Genomic DNA, 23,282 nt, shown 5'->3' on the forward strand with positions numbered 1-23,282 from the left:
TGCCGATGTTTTGTGCCCTAGCAGGATAGTATAGGTGCCTATGTATAATCAGAATGTATGCCCATTTGTGCCCTAACAGGACAGTAAAGGTGATCATAGGCAACGTTTTGTCAATTTTGTTCTATACTGTCTACCATGTCATGAAATTCTCTGCGTAACCTAGTAAGGGCATGTTTGTGACACTATCAGTATATGAACTAAAATCAGTAAACATCAGATGACACACTGAATATATTTCGTAATCAAAGCCAGCGGAGGTATCGCAAGTTCAAAGACTGGAGTTTTGCATATGATGATCATCGTAACTGCATGCTCTGTACAAAAATGTGATGCTGATTTCTTTTCTTTGTAAACGTTTTAAAAAATGTTGACAATATAGAGGAAATTGAGCTAAAAGATATTTGGGTCCTTACTAGCTACAACTTTACATCTGTAAACAACCATTAGACGGCGCGTGTCCAAAATTAATCGGAAAATCACGTTTGCCGCGATAATATACAGCCCGCAAAAACACAGCGTTGGAGTATACTATACTCAGCTATTTCAGTACATGCTCATTGAATAATTGATTCCATTTCATCTTCCAGCTCACGAACTGGCCTCGTCGCTCAAAATGGCCGATCAATTTAACAACGAAAATCAGCTCTTTATTATTTCATTATTAAGTTAACAATGTAATCTTCAGAACAGCTTTTGCTGAATTCGCACCGAGTTAATTTGGTCATGCAATGTTTGACATTGACATTAGGGCCTCAAAATCGTCAGCATGTATATGTGAAACTTTACAAGTGTTTACCTCCATCTTTCACTGGTGTGCATAATGGACGCTGAAGAACTCTTAAAGTCCATATGGAGCATCTAATAACGAAGACTGACTGCATAATTTGTCACCCCTCCTCCTCCATTTAACCATTTCAATGTAATCAAATGACAGAGTTGTCCTCCCGGAAACCTATGGAATGAGCGGTACCAATATCTAACTTTTTCATTCTATATATTGTACCTATTGTCTAGTACTGTACACACAATCAAATATGTCTTAGAGAGATCCCGAATTCATCGCATATTAATAGATTGGAGCTGAATTGTTAATTTTAAATTGTTTATTTCGAGCTTTCATTATGGATACATTTTCCAGCAGATTTATGGTTTTATACATAGTCTTTTCGATTTATGCGATCAATATATCACTGGTTAGTTAATATTCATAATTTTGAATCCAAGGAGTGGGTGGATCATGAGATCAATATTTAGACTAATTCTTGTAGTATTCCCACACCTCCCATTTGTTTGTATCCCCAACATATTTTCAAAACAAAATGTATCGAGGATATTTCATGGAAAAATATAGAAGAAACTTAAATATTTCATTGATCGTTTATAACTTCTAACCTGATTTTCGCTGGGTGTCCCCAAACACTGTCCACATGTTGGCTTTTCTAATCTCTTCAACCATACGGGCTAGTCTGTTTTCAAGCAACAAATCTAGCTCACCATCTTTGATAATCTCAATGATTCCATAAATTTTAGAGTTTATCTCTTTAAACAGGGCCCATGTACTTTAACACACACACACACACACACACACACACATATATATATATATATATATATATATATATATATATATATATATATATATATATTTATCAGTGCTCAAAGAATTTTATATATAGAAAAATCACAAGCCTGGACTGCCAATTTCCATATGCCCAAAATTTCCCCATGTTAAAATTTTATTAAAATCAGATCCCCACTTCACAAAGGACCATGGAATTCAGATAAACCAAAAGATGATTCAGACCAACAATTTGTCTGTTTGACTCGCTGCAGTTTCAAATGCCCAAAAACTAAATACATTGTAGGGGAAAACCCTAGACAAAGAAAACAGCGCGCTGCAGAAAGAACAACCTGTTGTAAAAAAAAACTGAAATACAACATTAAATTTTCATATATGATGTAGACTGTTTGAGATCACGTTCTTGCAATAAGTTTCATGTTAAGATCTGTTCATAATATATTTCACATATATTTTCCATATTAAATACATCACTATGCAAAAGTTGCTATGTGCTGTTTTATTTTTTGAGTTAAGTTCATTATGTATTTCCTATATTTTCCTTATTTACCATGAAAACCATCAGCAATTCTCACAGCTAGTTTTTACCTTTTAGAAACAACTTGAAAATACAACATTTAAAACTTGTAGGATATTGTTTACTGTGTAAGATCACTTTTTTGAAATCAAACATTTTATGTCAAGATCTGTTCATAATATGCTTCATATATTTTCTATAATGAGTATATAAAATATGTATGACTTATCATTTTCTAGAATTACCTTTTCCCTCTTTATCATTTGTTAAACAAAATGTGACTCACTGAAATGTTTTAGTAGATGTGTTATTATTTCACATTTTCAGTCCCCAGTAACTGTAGTATAGTTCTCTGACCCTTATTTTACTGTTACATTTCTTTTGTATTCATTAGTATTTATTTGCAGGTTGACAGTATTGATCAGACAAGCTTTGAAGATGCCAGATGTAAATGTATTTGTCCTGCCTACAAGGCAGATGCGAATAGCACCTTGCCAAAACGCAATGTCTTCATCAAGGACAACATTGATCCAGAGCTATGGTACATTGATATTGAATTTGTCTCTAATTAACCTTTTTCTTTTGTGAATTTAGTGGGGATCAAAGCATTTTATGATAATTAAAAAGCCAGCATTTACAAATAGATAATAAACATGAATATCACAAGTAGTTTTAGTATGAAGTCACTTTTTTGTTGAGTGTTTGTCTCATTTTCCAACTGGTATAGGTAAACACAAAAAAGGGCTTGAATCACCATATCTTTCTACTATTTTTTCCAGTAACTCATAATCAGTAGGTGTACACTGAGTATGTTTGCTTTTCAGAATGTTAGTAATATTCCCCCATCTTCACTAGCCAAGGTTGCAATAACCCTATCTACACCTTGGTGTAATGAGCAGATATTGCTTTAAGTCTGTGAATTTGTAAACCACCACATCCAATCAAATTTTAGTTGTTCAGATTTGAACAGTGTTCCTATGTGACGGAGACAAGGGGAGCACACAACTTGAATGGACTGATAAATAACCAATTTTCCAGTGCTGGTCCTTGTTTGCCCAAATACCTTTCACTCAAATACACGTGTAATGGCTTCCCTCTGGTACATAGTCATACTTTCGATGTTAAATAAAATATCCAATTTAGGTAATTTGCCCGCACGGTTTTTGTCCTATGTACAATGCATCACGCTAATGGTTAGTTGGCATTACATATTAAGGGAGGCAACTAATGAAATCCAATAGATGTTACTAGGACAAAGCTCCATTATATCTGATCTGCAAAGGTTAAATGGTGTTATCGGAACCTTGGTTAGTGAAGATGATATTCCCCATGTAGCAGTCAACTCTTTGTTTTGCTGTTCAGAATGTTAGTGATATTCTCTATGTAACAGTGTGTTTTGCTATTCAGAATGTTAATGGTATTCCATATATAACAGTCAACTGTGTTTTGCTTTACATAATGTTAGTGATATTCTCTATGTAACAGTGTGTTTTGCTATTCAGAATGTTAATGGTATTCCATATATAACAGTCAACTGTGTTTTGCTTTACATAATGTTAGTGATATTCCCGTTATAACAGTTAACTCTGCATCTACACAAATCTGATGACACACAGGATTCTGTCAAAACAAACGTACATATGTCAGCATAACATGGAATTATCAAGAAAAGGGATGGACAGATTTTCTGCATGTGTATCCAGTGATAATCCAGTGCTAACTTAGTACAGCTTATGCCTATAAAATCATGTACCAAGAGACTGGTGATATGCCATTATTCAAAGAGCTTTATAAATTTTATGTCAGATTGCTCAGGGCAAACTGACTGGAAAATTAAACTTGCCCATTTGAGATTTGAGTCTGTCCCAAAATATGACACCTTAATATTACAGGAAAAGTTAACAACAAAAAAGGTAAAATAAAACATAAGTTGTTTTCTGGAAATTGCATTATTTTTATTTTACAAATTAAGAATTTTTTAGTTTTCTTTTTATCTTGGCTTGTGCCTTAAAATCTTATAATTACCATAATTAAAAAAGAGATATGTTAAGTTTTATTTTTTATGTATAGGTATGCTAGCAGACTGGTCTCTTCAACTACATCAACAATAATGACAGCTTGACCTTAAATAATGATTTATTTATACTCACAGCTGATTGATGTGAGAACACTTCTTTTCATCCATTTCCTTAACAGTTATCACCTAGTCACCCTGAAATTGGTGACATACATCAAAACAATCTTTAACATGCCAATTGTTGTAGTCGTCTTGAAAATCGGCACATTTCAGAGCCAACTCACAAACTGCTCGTGGCTAGATTAGGATGTGGAAGCCTCTAAATCCCATATACTTACTAATATTGTTATTAAAATGTAACCAATAAGTTAAACTATGAATATTTATTCCTATTCGTCAAATACAAATTTGCACATTTTGATGTCAGCATGATAAAATACTAAACTGGCCTTGACATTGACAACAAGATTGAAATGACAGATTTTGACAGCATAATTTGTGAAATAAAGGATCAATGCATGAAAGAAACGGAGCATTTATTTAACAGAAGAATGCAATACATATAAAAGTTAAATAAAAGTGCTGTATATAAATATACAGTGACTAGATCACACAATATAAAAATTACAAAACAAACTGAACATGACCTATTGTGTATATTTAATTTCCATTATTTGTTGGCTTTTCTTAATGATTATATGTTATGTACATGTGTGATTTGTATTTGACCTTGTCCAAAATCATTGACTCTCCCATGTGTGAAAACAGTGAATCATCATTGGATCAGTGGACCTTTGGTGTGCTATGTATATCCAGTGAAACTTGTATAATGTAAATACTCAAGAGACCACCAGATATTTCTTTTTTGAGCAGGTGTTCTTCATGTACAAGTTGGATATGTAAGAGAAATTTAAATGGGGTTTCATTATATTCGCTTTCTTTGAGCAGGTGTCTTATAAGACAGGTCTTAGGGTTGCAGCTTGAGCACAGAATTATTGGTTTTCCATAATTTTTTTCCTCTGTCCCCCAAATTCAGACTGCTGTGCACCCATAGGTGTGCTTCTCATCAGGATAAAATTCAATAACTTGCCTGAAACTTTCCGTTAGTGCAGAATCATGTTGGAGCTAGCAATAGCCAAAGTTGCTTAAGCAGTAAAAACTGTAAGATGGCAGTTAATATCCATTCTAAAATGCATATTTGACAATCAGATATTCAAAGTTTGTGGTATATGCCAACTTGCAATGTAAAGTCTCTAATGACCACTATTTGACATATTTTCGGGGTTGAAGGCACACCTGCAACAATGAATATTCAACTTGCTTCAAGTAATGACTAAAGAGAATTGTATGCAAATGCAGTTTGTCATTAATTAATTACTTATTAAATAAGAAAAGTAATTATGAAAAATGCTGGTAGATAAATCAGAGCAAGAGCTGCAGTTCCACAGTGCATTTCATTTCAGATGAAAAAGGCATTCAAACATGCAGTAATGTAAGTGTCAGATGTAAAGATACTAGTGCAGTGAGGACGACAAAATCAAGGTGGCAAAACTATGAATCTAGATTTAAATGTATTACTGGGTATTATTTTTGAGCATTACTTATCAATTATGAGACACTTGTTTTCCTTTGAAGTCATAGGTGCAGCACTGCCCTTTGTAAATTAAATGAGACTCAGTGAGCAGGTATCTGCCAAGACAGGTCTTACTGTACCTAACAGAATCAATAAGACATAATGAACAGACCGCTCAGGTGGCCTAGTGGTTAGAGCGTCCACCCTGGATGCAGAAGGTCGTGGGTTCGAAGCCCGGCCGAGTCATACCAAAGACTTTTAAAAATGGTACTGACAGCTGCCTCACTAGGCGCTCAGCATTAAGAGGTTAGTGTTAGGACTGGTCAGCCTGGTGTCAAAATAATGTGACTGGGTGGGACATCATGCTACATGTGTGCGGCATGATGCCTCTGTGGTAGACATCACTATAATTGTTGATGTAGGATTTAACGCCATTTTTCAGCACACAATAGGCTATACATGGCAGCCAGTATTAGTGGTGGAGAAAGAACCTGGGAAAACCCCGGAAAGAACCACCTACCCATGAGAAGCTACTGGCAAGCTTTCTCACATACCCACATTAGCCGAATCCGAGACTCGAACCCATGCAGACAGCAGTAAGATGGCAGTGATCCGTAACGGAGAGCGCTTTAGGCCACTCAGCCATTCGGGGCCCCTGACATCACTTTAAACTGCCACACTGCAGACATCATAGCAATATGACTGGAAAATTGTTAAAGCTACATAAAAAAGTCTAAATCACGCACACACACACACACACTTATTGAACAAGTGTCTGCCGAGACAGGTCCATACTGTAGCTGATAAAGTAAATGAGATGCATTGAGCAGGTGTCTGCCAAGATAGATATTACTCCACCTAATAGAATTCTTAAGACTCAGTGAGCAGGTACCCTCCAAGACATGCTTTACCTAATAAAGTTAATTGACTCAGTGAGCAGGTGTTTACCAAGACAGGTATTATTTTGCCTAATAAAGTTAATGGGATCCAGTGAGTAGGTTTCTCCCAAGACCAGTATTATTTTACCAAATAAAGTTAATGGGAATTGGTGAGCAGATGTCTGGCAAGATAGTTATTACTCTAGCAAATAAAGTTAATGAGACAATGAAGAGTATTCGAGAAACAAAAATTTATAATCAGTTTTGATTTTTCTTATCTTGCGATTCAGTTTTTATAAATTTAAAAAGAAAGAAGACAATTTAAAGGTTCACAGGACACTATTATCACAGGTAGAAATTTGTTGGACAATCCATGGTTTTCCCTGGGCAACCAGCTTCGAAAACCTGGTTCCCTGCCATATTTTTTCTGGTTTATGTTATATTTAATCCGATATATTCATGTGTCTAAATTGTCAGGTCAGTGAAAAAACTTCTGTGTTGAATCTTATTTTAGTCACTACCCTACAAGCTAATATAATATGCAACAACAAAAGTTATTGGTTGGATACATTTTATATGCCATATTTCTTAAGCTAAGGTTATCCAACAGAAACAGTTGTCACATGTTCTACAGTGAGTGCCTATTTCATTTTCTGAGCAATGGGAAAATATACTCCTTGATCATAAGCATTCAGTAGCAAGTCAGAGATGAAAGATACCAGGGTCTAGTAGTATGGACTGTGTTTACTTAACAGGGTAATGAATAGCCTACAGATTTGGATTCCAATAGAAATCACTCAACAGTGGAATTATTATAGAGATAATTTGGGCATGCTGCTGAAGATACTCTGAGGGTCAATTTACTGATATAAACATGGTTCATTGGAAACAATGTAAAAAATTTTTATACTTTTTGACATGATCATTTAAAAAAACTTTATAGTTGTCCAACTGGAATTTTAGTTTGGAAAAATGTTTGACTGGCATTCATATTTGGTAGTCCTGGGCTCTTGGACAATGTATTGTCTGTTTCTGTATTATTATCCAGTCTCAGATGGCATTCTAACATTAAAAATTGTATCAGAGTTTTGTCAAAGCACAATGAAGTTTGACTTTGTCTCTTGATGGCTGAGTGGTTTGCATGCCAGACTCACAGTCAAAAAGGTGTGGGTTTGAATCTTAGTGTAGGCTTAGGTTGGTGTGTCATTGGACAAAGCACTTTACTCCAGTTATCTTGGCACTAAATAACCTCCTTGCATTTTTGTGTTGTAAGAAACCAAACTAAAACCAGTACTAAGCAGACAGTTCTTAGATTAATTCTCATTTTCTCTGTTAGACAATAAATTTTTCTTTGTACCAAAGAGGTCATCTCAAGAAATTAAAAATATCCACTGGTTGTATTGGGTATTCCAGTTGTTGAGATCTATGCACTGCTTCCCCAACTTTTTGCCAATTTTTACTCGAGCAGAAAAGTTGCAGGAAATTTAGGATGGTAGAAGAATAAAGTCCATTAATAATCCTGGGTTCTATTAATTTTTATGTTTTGGACCTACAAGATTGGAATTAAGGAAGTCCCATACCTCAAGCCTGGAAATTTATATACAAGAACTTATTAAAGAAAACTTATATTTAACAAACAAGAAAAGAAAAATTATGAAAGTCAGTTTACATTTTTGGGGTATGTAATTATGTAATTTAACAAAATTAATAAAAAATTTAAACATGCTCTCCTTAAAAGGAAATTAATGCAAAATTATATATATATATATATATATATATATATTGGACTCTTTTTTCGCAGTAATTATGGCTTTTTGTGGATAAACATTGATATAATACAACTGGACATAATATACATGAACTTTATAAAGACTTAAAGAGTTGAGCAACTTATACTTCTAAGTCAAGACCATAGACAAGATACCTAATAAAGCTCCTTATTGACATTTCCACATAGATAATTTCTGTGAATACTTGTTTTGGAACAGCTTTCTGAGGTCTTTTATAATCTGTTTACTCTAAGTTTTTCACTATTACCAACACATCGTTGTTGAGTTGAGCTCTGCTTCTTCTTTAAAATTGGCAAGGTTGTCAAACATGGTATGTACAATATTCAACAGCCATTGTAGTAGCTGAGCTGAATAGGACTCATGATACTAATTATATGCAAAAAAATAGGAACCAGTCTAGAAATGGTGAAGATCAAATAGAGTATGTATGGGTTTGGAAAGCAATGATTAGTTGATAATGCAAAGTAAACTGTAAGCAAAAGATCTCATTTGAGATCTGAAACTGAAAAAGTAAAAATATTTTATTGATAGACTTCCATTCGTTTTACAGACTTGACTTAAGAAAATTATTTACAGAAAGTAAGCAGCTGATTCTTTAGGTGCAGATTTGAAAACACGTTTTTAACATATGTATGTGTATATAGATAAAAAAAATGCCATGGCTTATAGTTTAATCCATAGAAGCTTGCATCAAGGATATGTCTGTCTGTACTGAGAAATATACTATGTTTGATCATGAGCACTCAGAAATTTAAAGTTATTGAGGTTTTAGTATCATGGTGTTTGCATAGATTTACTATGGGAGTTGAATTGGTTTTTTTAGACTTGCCACTTATTCCAGTTTACTTGGGACCATCCTGAAGTTTGGTTTAAAAATCTGAAAATTCAGATTTTTCACATTTTTACCCACAATTCTGATTTTTAAAAAATGCCTGGAACATAATACATTTTGATTCACAATGGTTGCACCTCCTTCAAAGAGAGCAAAAGTGATGCATAAATTCCACAAGGAATACAGTACAGTCATACCATGAAAATCAATTATTTCTCCTTCTTCATCCATTTTGCTGATTTTTAGTCTGTTACCACTCCATTGGCCTAAGTGGTTACAGCTTCTATCTCAGATTTGGAAGGTCGCTGGTTCAAACCCTGCCAAGTCACACCAAAGACTTATAAAATGGTACTAGCTGCTAACTCGCGAGGCACTCGGCCTTTAGATGTTAATTTTGGTCAGCATGGTGTCAGGATAATATGACTGGGTGGGACATGATGCTACATGTCTGTAGCATGATGCCGCAGTGCTAGACATGACTATGAGCTGTCACATTGCAGACATTATAGCATTATGACTAAAAAAGTGTTAAAGTGATCTTAAAAATCCCAGACACATGCATATTTAATGTGACAATTGAATTAACAATAAATATCAGCATAAAAGATGAAATTGGAAAAATGATTTTCATGGTATGACTGTGGTGTATGTTTTTCACATTACATAAACAGCATAAGATAGTGGAGATGTCAATTTGTTTTTTTTAATGGCTGAAAAGATTACACATAATCTTTTACATTATTTTCAGCAAATGTGACTTCATGCTTGATAAGCCAGACCCAAAGCTTTGCCTCCTGTGCCAGTGCAAATATGAAAGTAGAAACACCACAACTATTAAGGTTCAAGTTTCTTTCATTTGTTTTTTCATGAATGTTTTTTTTGAGTGAAGAAAGAGATAATGCTTCAGTTATATTTGTAAGACCTTGCCTGAATATACAGTAACACATTTCCTTTTCTATGTCTGTTAAGTAGTACTTTCTGTCATTCATCACTCTCTTTGTATCAGGCACAAAATTTGCAAGTGTTTGACATTTCAATGATTTTGTTTTGTTTGGTAACAGCCAGCTCTCATTGTTGTCAGAAGAAAAATTTAATCAGTTGAAAATAAAGTTTTTAGCTGTAAACTGCAGAAATTGACATTATTTTTAAATGGGTGTCTGGAGCCCATTTACATTGTCATTGCTGTCTGTTTTCAGCAATTGGGACCTTTAAAAGTTCACTGCATTGCCATCTGGTATGTCATTTTATTTGGATCTGTATAGAACTTTGTTCCTTCCTATTTCTAGAAAATTTTGTCCCAGTTTTTCTTCAAGCCACTCGTTGAGCTTTAAATTTGGATATGGCTACATTTTGGGTTGCTGGACATGGATGTGATGTAAATTAATTTTTGTTGGACTTTATCAGGGATAGTATGCTGCAAGAGATGTAATTTGACCTCACCAATTGTAGTGAGGCCTGACCTCACCAATTATTGTACAACTTGACCTCACCAATTGTAGTGAGGCCTGACCTCACCAATTATTGTACAACTTGACCTCACCAATTGTAGTGAGGCCTGACCTCACCAATTATTGTACAACTTGACCTCACCAATTGTAGTGAGGCCTGACCTCACCAATTATTGTACAACTTGACCTCTCCTAATAGAGTAAGACCTGACCACACCTTATAGAGAAATGTCTGAACTCACCTAGTAGAGTAAGGCTTGATATATACAATAAGGTTTGACCTCACCTAGGCTTGACCTCATCTATATAATAAGTTTTGACCTCACCTAATAGAGTAAGGCTTGACCTCACCTAATATAATAAGTTTTGACCTCACCTAATAGAGTAAGGCTTGACCTCACCTAATAGAGTAAGGCTTGACCTCACCTAATATAATAAGGTTTGACCTCACCTAATAGAGTAAGGCTTGACCTCACCTAATAGAGTAAGGCTTGACCTCGCCTAATATAATAAGGTATGACCTCACCTAATATAGTAAGGCTTGACCTCACCTAATAAAATAAGGTTTGACCCCACCTAATATAGTAAGGCTTGACCTCACCTAATATAGTAAGGCTTGACCTCGCCTATAGTTCAAGTCACACTGGTCATGTAGGCATTCAGCACCGACTATTTCAGTAATGGGTGTCATTTTTTATAATCTGATTCTGCAAACCTTTAAGTGGCAAGTATTCACTTATTTGGATTCTTGTACATCCATATTCCTTTGGAAGGTCATTATTTAGACACCCCCATAGGTGCATATGGCAAAATCAATGTTAAAGTACATAGACATTTTTGAATGAAAAGAACCTAAAGGTGTGATCTAGTACAATCCTACAATCCTGATTGAATGTCACACGCTTTGATGTCACAATGAAAGCTATGCATATTGATAAACAAATTCTAACTACCCTCGATTGTGATGATTCCACTTGACATGCTCTTATTTTTATCCAAGTTTAGTATATGGTCACTATTGTAAAAGTCCGAAGTGTTAGATAATTTTCATCTGGAAGGTTTTTGGTGACAGGTTAAGACACAGAGCATTCAACCATCAGAATTGAATAGACTTTGGTTAAAGAAAATTAGTGCTAAATTTTAAATGAACAATTTATATTTAATTTAAATTGAGTAAATGTGCACACATGGTCTATGTGACTGTTACCATAATAGAGTAAGGCTTGACCTTACCTAATATAGTAAAGATTCCTATTCTAGATACTCTATATCTCATTTGGACATCGAGTTATACCTCAGAATTAGGTCATACAATAAATACAGACAGGCTGTAAGTTAAGATGCTCATATCATAAACTTATAATAGAGACTGGTTGGCATAAGAACATGACAACATATCAACAAGTATATCCGTTGAGTGATAGTGACCTAATTGAAGATGAATACTTTTCGGGTATGTGATGATTTGAGACTTTTACAAAGTCAGTGTGTCATGCATACATGTTATGAAAAGTTTTACTAATTACTACAGTTCAAAGTCCCACACATTCTTTGTAATCATGGAATATTTATGTATCAAGCATTTATTAGAATGGAATCTTTGTTATTAAAATATAAGTGCATTGTAAGGATGTAGACCATGATATCATGCAGTATTTGTTCATATGTCAAAGTTTGCTATAAAATTTAGGATAAATTATGTATATATACTATGAATTCTGGACCAATGCCTTTGAATAAGTAAATAAGCATATTTGTCATTGGCGCTTTTTTCAACCCTTAAGGACACAGAAAATAATTCACTGCTTTGCCATTTGGTACATCATTTTATATGGATCTTTCTGTTGATCTTTTCCTGTGTTTCCTCCTGTTTTGACGGTATTTTATCCCAGTATCATTTAAAGTTCATATATCATGCTAGACTTGGGCTAATTTTGCTAAAGATTTTATTAGGTTGGACAGATTTTTTGTACTAAAGTAGTGATCAAGGTAGAACACTACAGTGATACTGTATTTATATCTAAGATGACTTGTTTAATTTAATTTGTACATCTGATGTGTGTCATGCATGCTGGTTTTTTTAAAACATAAACATTCAGCAGCATCATAGAGTAACATCACATATGCCACAAGTCACATTAGTAACTTTACATAGCACAGTTCTCAGTTATGGCCCATAGTCAGTGATTATAATGACTAATGAAAAGTATCACTGATTTCAATTTTCATATTTAAATATGTAGACGAATGTTTTGTCCAAATGATTAAAAATATCATGAAGTAAATCTGCAATAGAGGTTAATAATCAACAAACAGAAATAAAATCACTGAGTCTTAAAATTTAAATCTTTAATTTATTACTATAAATTAATCCAAATGAAGCAGTGGAAAGTATTCTTATTGTTTGCTTGACACAAATCTCTAGAGTAAAAGTTTTGTTAAACTGTATAATTAAGGAGCCTGAAAACTGTTTCATTTACTATATACTTATACTGTGGGGTGATCATGTTGATGAAGGCCTTGAAAAGCATTGCTGATCAGCTCTATGTTTACTGTAATTGTTTGTTCCCTAAGGCTGATAAATTAATCCCAATTGTGAGTATTGGACGTTGATATGATTTATTTTCAAATCCAGCTATATGATATTTAAGACTACTAAGGTGATTTGTACTTATTAAAAGAAAGCAATTAAAATTATCTTTTGCGATAAGAAGCACAATGTTCAATGCATACAAGTACATTCATTGCTTTGCCAGCGATAATATTAATATCACATCCCAACAACTTTATTAAATGATCTCAGCAACTTTGACCTTTAGCCTCTTTTTGTGCCTACTGCTTTCAGTTAGATGTTTTATCTCATACATAAAAAAGATATAAACCAAAGTCAATAACAATATGTTTATCTAACTTATGAAAACATCAATAATTTTTACAAAACACTTTGAGAAATTCACCCTGTGACCTTCACCTTTTACTCTTTTTATTTGTAATCCGCAGGAATGCTCCATATTTTTGCTCATGAGTTTGGTGTACAATCTTATTTTGTCTGGTAGACATATGGTCTGATATTTTAAAAAGTTCTTATTGTAAACAAACAACAACTATGACGGGTTATACTGCCAGGCCAGATGAGTGAAATAGTTGTCATGCTTCATAAAATTTAACTTCAGCAAGCCAGTGTAGCAAACTTGATATTGCCTTGCCATGAATAACCCACCACCATTTCTGACTGATATTCTTACAAGGTTTTAAGTTTAAATAAAGCATATTTAATATAGATGTATAACATTATAGACATGCCTTGAAATCAACGTTGTGTGCTAAAATTACATATAGTTGCTTCTGATGGTTTCAGATATGCAGTTTGCCACCAACCATACAAATATAAAATTCTAGAAAGGGAAAACTAACTTTTTTAACCCCAAAACCAGATGGTGTATTGTTATAGAAGTTTTAAGACTAAAAAATATGAAGGTCTTTTTGAATTTGTCCATATATCACTTGTAAACATAATGGAATGAGATAATTTGCCTTCAACAAGATTCTAGTCGCCTATTTTCAAGAAGAGTTGTCTGTGTTTGAGGATTGCACATTAACACTGTTAGTTATGCTGCAGTTTATTAGATATAAGAACGTTTTTTGTTTTCATAAATTGTGTTAAAAAAGTATTTTGTATACTTCATTCAAATTTTAATTTCAGAGACAGAAAAATACCAACAGCTGATGAAGTTATTTTGTCATTACAAAATTTAACCTATAACTCTTTGCGTAATGGATGTTAATAAATTTGTCACAGCAAGAGATCAGTGCAAAACTCTTGCATACATTTAGAGCTAGGTTACCATAAACCACATGTCTGGTGTTTTTTGGGGGGTGATATTGGTACTCTGATAAAGTTTCAGGTTGACAGTTTACCAAGCGACTTCTGTCAAGTTTGCAGCATTTCCTTTTACTGTCAACAAATAGAATATGGAATATTGTGCTCTCTTACAAATTATTTCCAATAAGATACTATCTTCATACAAAAGTGCAACCATGAATAGATGTAGAAATTAATTTATTAATATGCTGATTATTTCATGACAATTCCGATGAGCATTGGCATCATGTTATGCAGTTTTGGCTGCATATTCATGGAATATAATATTATTTCATAATTTCTTTAAGATCTTCTGTTTACATTCACATCTTGCATGTATATACATTGTTATTAATTTTTTAAAAATTTATTATGTATTTTCAGGTAGTGGTTATCATAGTTATTTGCATTATTTCTGTACTGTTTGTGTACATGCTGTTTTTGTTGTGCCTGGATCCTCTCATCACACGCCGACCGACCCATTACCAAGAACACACAAATGAGGAGGTGAATTTGGTAACATTTAGTGGCTTGGGCAGCTGCTGCTTTAATATTACTGCCACAGTACTAATATGTATAACAATCAGTAGTAATTTATTGGAGAAAAAGATCAAAATAAAACAGGACATTTCATTGAAAGTGTTATTTAAAGGTGAATTTTGATTTTATTGAACTTTTTTATGAGAAATTTACAGATTGTAGTATGTAGATGACGTACTGTTCTATTTGAAATTTTGCAGACTACAATATAAGATTTTTATTATACACCTATAAATTATACATTTTTCAGCCATCTCATATTGACATATGCATCACCTACTAATATTTTCTGATTCGATATCACCAATGTTGGAAAGATTGTGGCTGCATTATGATGTTAAATGAATGTCCAGTAATCTTATTGGCATTGTTTCAAAGCATACTGAACTACCCGTCATGCAGATCACAGATAATTTTTTTAATTCACATCATTTGCTTGTAGTTTGTATGCTAAATTTAGTAAAGCTTTAGTGTGCTAAACTAAAAAAAATTAACATTCAACACTTGAGTTTGTGTGCCGCACAATTCATATCTGCAACTAGAAAAACAAGTGCTTTTTGAGCTTGAACAAATTAATGAACCTGAATTACCTTTCAGACATGAAAATTATGTTTTGTTTCAAAAATCTGACTCAGTGCTATGCTTGTTTGGAAAAATGTGTTCTTTACTGCCTTGACATCAGTGATAAACCTGCTGTGATGTGTTACTGAATCAGACTTCCTTTGTGGTCAGATGGGGTCAAATAGTTTACTGAATTAAACAGTTTAATTTACTACAACATATTTGGTCATCCCAATACCACTGTTCTCTTAAGTAGCTAATATGCCCAGCCAATAAATATGAAGGAAAGATGAATTTATGAAAAGGGTGGATGGTGGGGGTGGTTTACTTTAGAGTGAATCAAATCTTGTAAGCTTCGATTCAAGAGCAAGTTTGGTGTATAATAAAATGAGTGTAAATACTGGATATATTTCATCTTGTTTTACAAAAGAAGTTAGCCACTTGTTAAAATATCACATTTTTTGTGCCACATGATGAAATATATTTGGTATTAATGAAAAGAAAATATCCTCCAGTTAGTCTTTCAAGGTACCACATATACATATATACTCACTTATAAGTCCATGCAAACTGCATAGATCCAGATCTGCTGTTGCATAATGCACTGGCAGGTCTGGGTCTATAAAGTGTGTGAGGAGTAATCAGTAGAACAAACTTTGTTGAACCTGATCTGCCTGTGCATTATTCCACAACAAATCAGGGTCTATGCTAATTTCATTTGGACTCTTATAAACTCATGTATGTGTTGTATATTAGCAACATATTCTGTATAGTACAAGAAAGGTGTGTTGTCTCTCATGAGTTTACATTGTAAATTGAATGTAAATATCCCTGCCCATGTTGAAGTATAATTAATTGGGATTTCTATCTTTCCTTGTAAATTTATTGTAAATACCCCTGCCCTTGTGAAGTATAATTCATTGGGATTTTAGTCTTTCCTTGTAAATTGAATGGAATACCCCTGCCCGTGTTGAAATATAATTCATTGGGATTTTGATCTGCCATGTAAATTGAATGGAATACCCTTGCCCATGTTTAAGTTATTGGGTTTCAGTCTTTCTTTGTGAATTGAATGGACTACCTCTGCCCATGTTGAAGTATAATTATTTGGGATTTTGATCTTCCAAGTGAATTGAATGGAATACCCCTGCCCATGTTAAGTATAACTATTTGGGATTTGAATCTTTCCATGTGAATTGAATGGAATATCTCATCTTATATCTCAGCTTGCAAACGTTTAGTCTAGATATTTGGATTCTGATCTGCCTTTGCATAATGTGCCAGCAGTTTAGGGTCTGTTCTGTTTGTTCTTCTTTTTACTCCTAACAAATTGCATGAACCCATATCTGTCATTACATTGTTCAGTGGCAGATCTGGGACTATGCAGTTTGCCATTGGACTCGACTTATAAGCAAGTATAGATGGTACTCTATTTTGCATGGAAAGTCTACTTGTACTTGCCTGTCATTGTGTAAGAACATTTACAGTTGGCCAGATTTTTCCTTCTGGTACATTCCCCATCACATTTACGTTAAGAATTAAACTCATCTACCCCCTGAATCCAGCCCTCCAAGAAGACTAAAATCATGTTTTCCATCTATATCAGTAATTCTTGTATGTTACCTTCCCTTGCATCCACCAGTTGGTGCGTAATTTAATCTTTTGCTCCAATACATGCCACAAATATTGAAGGCCTTCCAAAATTTCTGTGATTGTCTTCATGGTTTTTAATCATCAATCTGTAATTTAGGTATTCTGATGTGTATTAAGGAATCTACATGGTATACATTATTTTCTTTATTATCAATATTTGTGTGAATTTTGATGCAGGTGTGGACATTATTATTCTTACCTTGTGCTCTAATGCATTATCGCTGATGCATGGTGTTGTTTATGTTTTTACACACATTGCATGTTTTCCTTCACTTGTTTGGTAATTGTGTTGCATTTGCAGCATATTAACATGTTTGGGATGTTAATTATTGTTGTTATTCTTGTAATTTCATTTAAACCATTCGACAGAATGTGCCAAATGCAAAATGTTTAAGGACACCAAGGACATGCATGATATGTTCCTTGCATGCACCAAATATGCATAGTCTGGAATATGCAGTGACTGCCCACTTTCATCAGAGTATATTTGGTCCACACTCATGTGTTAAGAACAAGGAGAAATGGGTCAAGTCTTGCACTTAGTGGTCTGACATATTTGAGTATCAGCCCCAAGATGTAACCATTTGCAGGTTGTTGGGTCACCTCACCCACCGAAAACGAGACATAGGATACCAACTGCTACTATAACTTCAGCTGATTTGGAAGAGCAAGGAGCTTTAGTTTTGGCGTCCTTACAACCTCATCCTTCTTGTCAGTCATTAGAGTTACAGATGCATCGCCTGGTGCAGGATGTGAAAACAGTTACTGAATATAAGTCTCATTATAAAATTTTGACCTGATGGGGGAGTTTTCCCATTTCTAGACAACCATTGTGCATGTCCAAGCATAGCGTTTGGTCATAAAATCCAGGCACATATGGTTTGTACTGGATCTTCATGTCCCATTCCATCATATGGTAATGACCTACAATGCCATCTTGGCTGCCACCTAGCCCATCCAGCCATCAAGTCAACTGTACTAAGTGCCCAATGCCCTTAGTTTGGTAACTTCAACAATCCTTCCCACATACAGGTCTATGGGGATCATTCGGACAGATCCATCCATTATATCACACCTTCAGCATAACTGTTACAAGAATCAACCATACCCCTATCCACATATTCAACACCTGTACAAATCTTTCATCTCACAAGCAGCTGTCCATACAGATCTGTCTTATGCATCTGGCCAGCCATGTGTTCACAACATTCACATTGCCACAGTACCATAACATATACAGGGATGACAGAAATGCATCTGGGCATGTTTTACATGGACATGAAAGTAGAGTCTGACATAGTGAGTGTTAGGATAAACTTAAATAATTAGCAATTTTTTTTTGTCATTATGTTTTTTTGGCTTGCTGAAAAATCAGGTAGGGGTTATGCCTGGGAGTCAACAATTTTCACATTGCTAAAGTCATCAACAGATCAGCACATTATTAAATGCCAAATGCTTTGACTGCCAACTTGTATTTGGTGCAACAAATTGCATAACTTCATGCAACATTACTCAAGCTGCCAAATGTCCTGACACTGAAGACAATGCCTTTTGGGGTAAAATTGAAGACGTGTTGAGACTGACAGTTCAGGTACTGCCCTTCCAGCTGTTACTTCAGTCTCCACAGTGGAGCAAGCCCAATCAGTCTCAACCCCAATGAAAGAAGATTGGAGACAAAGAGATATACACTGTTCAATCACAGAATCATTCTTGGTCCCAATCAGATGACAGAAGACAACAAGCAGCCACCCAATTTAGAGGACAACCATGCAGAAGGAGCCAGAAATTGGGTTTCTCATTCCAGAACCAACGAAATCACCATCACTCATGTCAGGGGAGCCGTTTGAAGGAAATAATTTCAGCCTTAAGTTGTAGAGAGAATATCACAAGCAAGAAGACTCTCCACTTTGAGGATTGTATGGGGAAGTGGTTTGTATTCAGGAACTGTTTCACAGAGTCAACAACTTTGTTCCTTTGAGTGCCTCATTTACACAACTAACTGAATTTTTTTATCTGGCTATTTGAGTTACCATCAAAGGTTACTGCTTCATGATATTTGACATGTTTAGACATTGTGGCAGAGGGAATGTTGATCATGATAAAGATCCCTTAGATCTTACTGGCCAATTTGACCTGAACAGACCAAAATCTTTCACCCAATTTCCAAAGTAGACTCTCTGTTGAGTTCTGATAAAGCTCAGTTTAGACAATTTAGAGCCATTGGCCAGAACATTGCTGAAGCTGCTATCATATGAAACATGTTTCTGATAGCTGTAGCTTTGGCATGCATGGTGAGCGAGTTACATGCACTCTCAATGGACCTAAACAACCAATTGTTAAGATCAGATGGTTCCATGGCCCTAATGACACATCCAGGTTGCCAGCAATGTACTTGTGAAGAAAAAAGCTGTTGGCTAGCTTACACTGTCAGCCTTCTCAAGTTTTATCTCAGGGGTTTAGCTTCATGGAGACAATGTTAAATCTGGTAGGTTCAGTAAATGTTAAGCAAATGACTACCACACCCAATTGAAGTCGGCTCACCCTACTCATAGGCATTTTTACTGTTTTTGCAGGATTTGCCTGGATAACTAATTGGTAAGAAGAGTTCATTAATTTCTTCTTAACCATAGTCATTCATGTATCCAGTCTTATTTCCCCTGATTTCCCCCTGGCAAATTTCCTAAATAAATGACCTGTGTGTAATGGTCACCTGCTTTCTGTGGTCAGCAGCCAGATGTTTCCTAAACATTGTATTCTCCTTGCCTAAACCAGGCACTGGAGCATATCACCTGTGACTACTTCACGTGTATAAATTAAACTTTTGCTTGATGAGCAAGGCATTGTGTAGATAAAGACATATGACTTGATGTGTAAAATCACTGAGAAAGACGGAAAATTGGGAGGAATGGAGGAAGATGGTTGTTTGGTCTTATGCGGTGCCCAATGGTCTACCAGACTGCAGGACTGATGATGATGATGATGTGTAAACATTTAATTTCTTGCATGTACTTGCCATACTCCAATCACACTGTAAGTCTGACTCAAAGGTGTCAGCATGTTGAGTTTGAAAGTGAGGTGGATTTTGTCCATATTTTTGTCAATAAATTCATTTGTTGGTTTGTGGGAAAAAGTAGCTGTGTTATCACGGCCGGAACAGAAGTCACTTTTTGCCCATGTGATAGGTATAATTTGATATCTTCATCTATTTATGGGTGAATTAAAGCTGTCTTAAGATGAAAAGGTTAATCTTTAAAAACAGATAAGAGTTATATCCCTTGTCATACTGGTCAGGGGTCATTCAGTATTTAAAACTCATCAGTGAAGGCAGGTGAAGGTTCATTTCATTTGTCACAAAAATGGCCATATACTGCTTCATTTGCTTCCCTATTCATCACATCCTGTCTTATAAGCCAACTGTCTTTCAATCTTCATGAATTGGGCAACTGTTATATATGGATATTGTTTGAGAAGCCTGAACAGCTGTTTCCAAGCTTAATTTATACAAACAGGCCTTCCAAAGAGTCAGTCATCTGTTTTGGATTCATATGTTTAGCTGTAAAGAGTAGTGAAATTATGTTTTGTCATGGCATATAAAATAAACTAAGATAAATGTTTATTTTAAGTTGGTGATGATTTAATTTATAGGATGGACATAGAACAATTTCAGATCTATGCAACTGATGTTGATCTGCCATCAAATATGGTAGCAGTTACTAAATAAAATAAAATTTTTACAGTTTTATCTCAGAAATGTGCTAAACAGAATTTGACCAACTTTGACACAAAGCATCTTCTCATAAGGACCCTGCAGTATTGAACAAAAAATGTTGATATGCCATGAAATATGACTGAAGATGTAAAAAAAAGAGAAACCTTGAAACAGTTGTTTTCATGATGTATGTAATCAACAATCAACAGCATTGGAATTTATTTAAAAAGAGAACATCCTACTGACCAGGAATTCTTGACCAGTTGCTCATGCATTTGGTGGTTATGCAGATGTCAGTCATATGAGTTATCTCAAGGAACTATTTTGGAATTTAGATAGAAAAAGAATAAATTATGTTGTATTTTCTGAAAACAGTTAAATTTTAGAATTTGAAAAAAACTATAATTTTTAATAGTTAGTATTTTAATTAAACAACTGGCATTTTCAGTAGAAATGACCTTGGAACTAGCTAAATCACACCTATAGGCTTTGTTATACACAGAAAGCCAAGAGGCATAACTCGATAAACATTTAATTTTGTTCAAGCTCCAAAGCAGCTTTATTTTGAATGCAAGTAACATTCTTCACTGATAAGCAATTTCCAGGAAAATCACTGAAGAAAAAATATTAATGAGTTTCTTGTGTACTGGTTGGAGAAATTTTTGTAGAGATGTCTATAAACTGTGTGAATTAATATCATTAGAGTCAAAATATCTCTAAAGACCACAAAGCTAACTTAAGCAGTCACCTTTTGGAGTTGAAGTAAATGGCCTTAAACAGAATGTGAAAATTGCAAGCAAAGAATGAACAGCATAGATTTCTTTTTGTAACAAAAATGGTGTGAGACAGCTTGCAACCTATAACAGCAAAATCTGTTTTGATACTACCTCTTCTGCCAACAAAATGTTGTTTCTTAAAACAGGTGGTCTTGCATTAGAGGCTATCACACCATATGAAAAATTTGATAGATGCATTAAAGATATTGTCTTTAACGCAGATGGCCCTCGAAAACCATGGTGATTCATGTTTTACTGTATGTTGTAATGACAGTACATCATCTTAAAGAGGAGAGAAAAGTCAAATATTGCAGATCAAATTTTAGGGGAATAATATCTTCTTGCCAGTTCTTGTAAAATATTTTGCATCATCATTAACCAATCTGTGACAAGATTGCCACACTTGTCCATTTTTCCCAGTACACACTGATCTTCACTGATGGTGATTCATGTTTTACTATATGTTGTAATGACAGTACATCATATTAAAGAGGAGAGAAAAGTCAAATATTGCAGATCAAATTTTAGGGGAATAATATCTTCTTGCCAGTTCTTGTAAAACATTTTGCATCATCAATAACCAATCTGTGACAAGATTGCCACACTTGTCCATTTTTCCCAGTACACACTGATCTTCATTGATCCATCATAAATGACAAATCTGTGACAAAAGTGCCACATTTGCTCCTTTTTCTAAGTACACACCAACATTCAGTGCTTCATTATCAGTGACCAGTCTGAGACAAGAGTACCACACCCAACCCTCCACTCCAATACACACAGATTACACAGATGGCAACACCAGCCCCTCCACCCAGCACACCAATAATACAGATGGCAACACCACCCCCGCCACCCCAGTGCATACCAATAGTACAGATGGCAACCCCAGCCCCTCCTCTCCAGTACACACCAATAATACAGATGGTAAGACCAGCCCCTCCTCCCCTGTGCACACCAATAATACAGATGGCAACACCAGCCCCTCCTTCCCTATGCACACCAATGGTACAGATGGCAACACCTCCCTCTCCTCCCCAACACATTAACAATACAGATGGCAACACCAGCCCCTTCTCTCCAAAACACCAATAATACAGATGGCAACACCAGACCCTCATCCCCAGTATACAGTGATTCTCATTGTTCCATCAGCAGTGACCTATCTGTGACAATAGTGCCACACCTGCCCCTTCTCCCCAGTATGCACCAAGCTTCTGTGTTCCATCATCAGTGACAAATCGGTGACAAAATGACACATTCACTCCTTCTCCCAAGCATTCACTACTCTTCATTGTTCCATCATCAGTGACCAATCTTTGACAATTGCCACATTCATGCCTTCTGATCTTCATTGCTCCATATCATGGATGATAAATCTGTGACAAGTTCCACACCTGCCCCTCCTCCCTGGTACACAGCAGTCATACAGATGTCTCTGTCTGCCTGTGGAAGATAAACATTCCAGCAGCATGCAGGCAGAGTCTTGGGTACTGCAAGACACACACCTTTGCCTGCTAATGATCCTAAGTCATATTAGTATTCTA

The 23,282-nt window shown here is 35.1% G+C and overlaps 2 protein-coding genes across 5 annotated transcripts in view; one reads left to right on the forward strand and one right to left on the reverse strand.

The window, feature by feature from the left end:
- Positions 1-991, reverse strand: part of LOC149796492 (AFG1-like ATPase) — a 62,218-nt gene extending 61,227 nt beyond the window's left edge. For 3 of the 4 annotated variants that reach the window (XR_016421705.1, XM_089961207.1, XM_089961206.1), the window contains exon 1: positions 797-991. Coding sequence is in view for 3 of the 4 variants with exons in the window: in XM_089961207.1 (XP_089817333.1) it covers positions 797-881 (85 nt within the window). In the remaining variant the exon portion in view is untranslated. The remainder of the gene's footprint in view (positions 1-796) is intronic. The other variant, XM_089961208.1, reaches the window with a different exon arrangement.
- Positions 992-1,021: 30 nt separating this feature from the next.
- On the forward strand, positions 1,022-19,097 carry LOC149796493 (proton-transporting V-type ATPase complex assembly regulator TMEM9-like). The gene is made up of 5 exons (XM_089960616.1): positions 1,022-1,193; positions 2,504-2,637; positions 9,935-10,025; positions 14,881-15,012; positions 18,975-19,097. The coding sequence occupies exons 1-5, from the start codon at positions 1,122-1,124 to the stop codon at positions 19,095-19,097; spliced, it is 552 nt and encodes a 183-aa protein (XP_089816742.1). The 5' UTR covers positions 1,022-1,121.
- Positions 19,098-23,282: the final 4,185 nt, after the last annotated feature.

This window comes from Sinohyriopsis cumingii, chromosome 6 (assembly GCF_028554795.1).
Source record: "Sinohyriopsis cumingii isolate HCF-2022 chromosome 6, ASM2855479v2, whole genome shotgun sequence".
Taxonomy (NCBI): Eukaryota; Metazoa; Mollusca; class Bivalvia; order Unionida; family Unionidae; genus Sinohyriopsis; species Sinohyriopsis cumingii.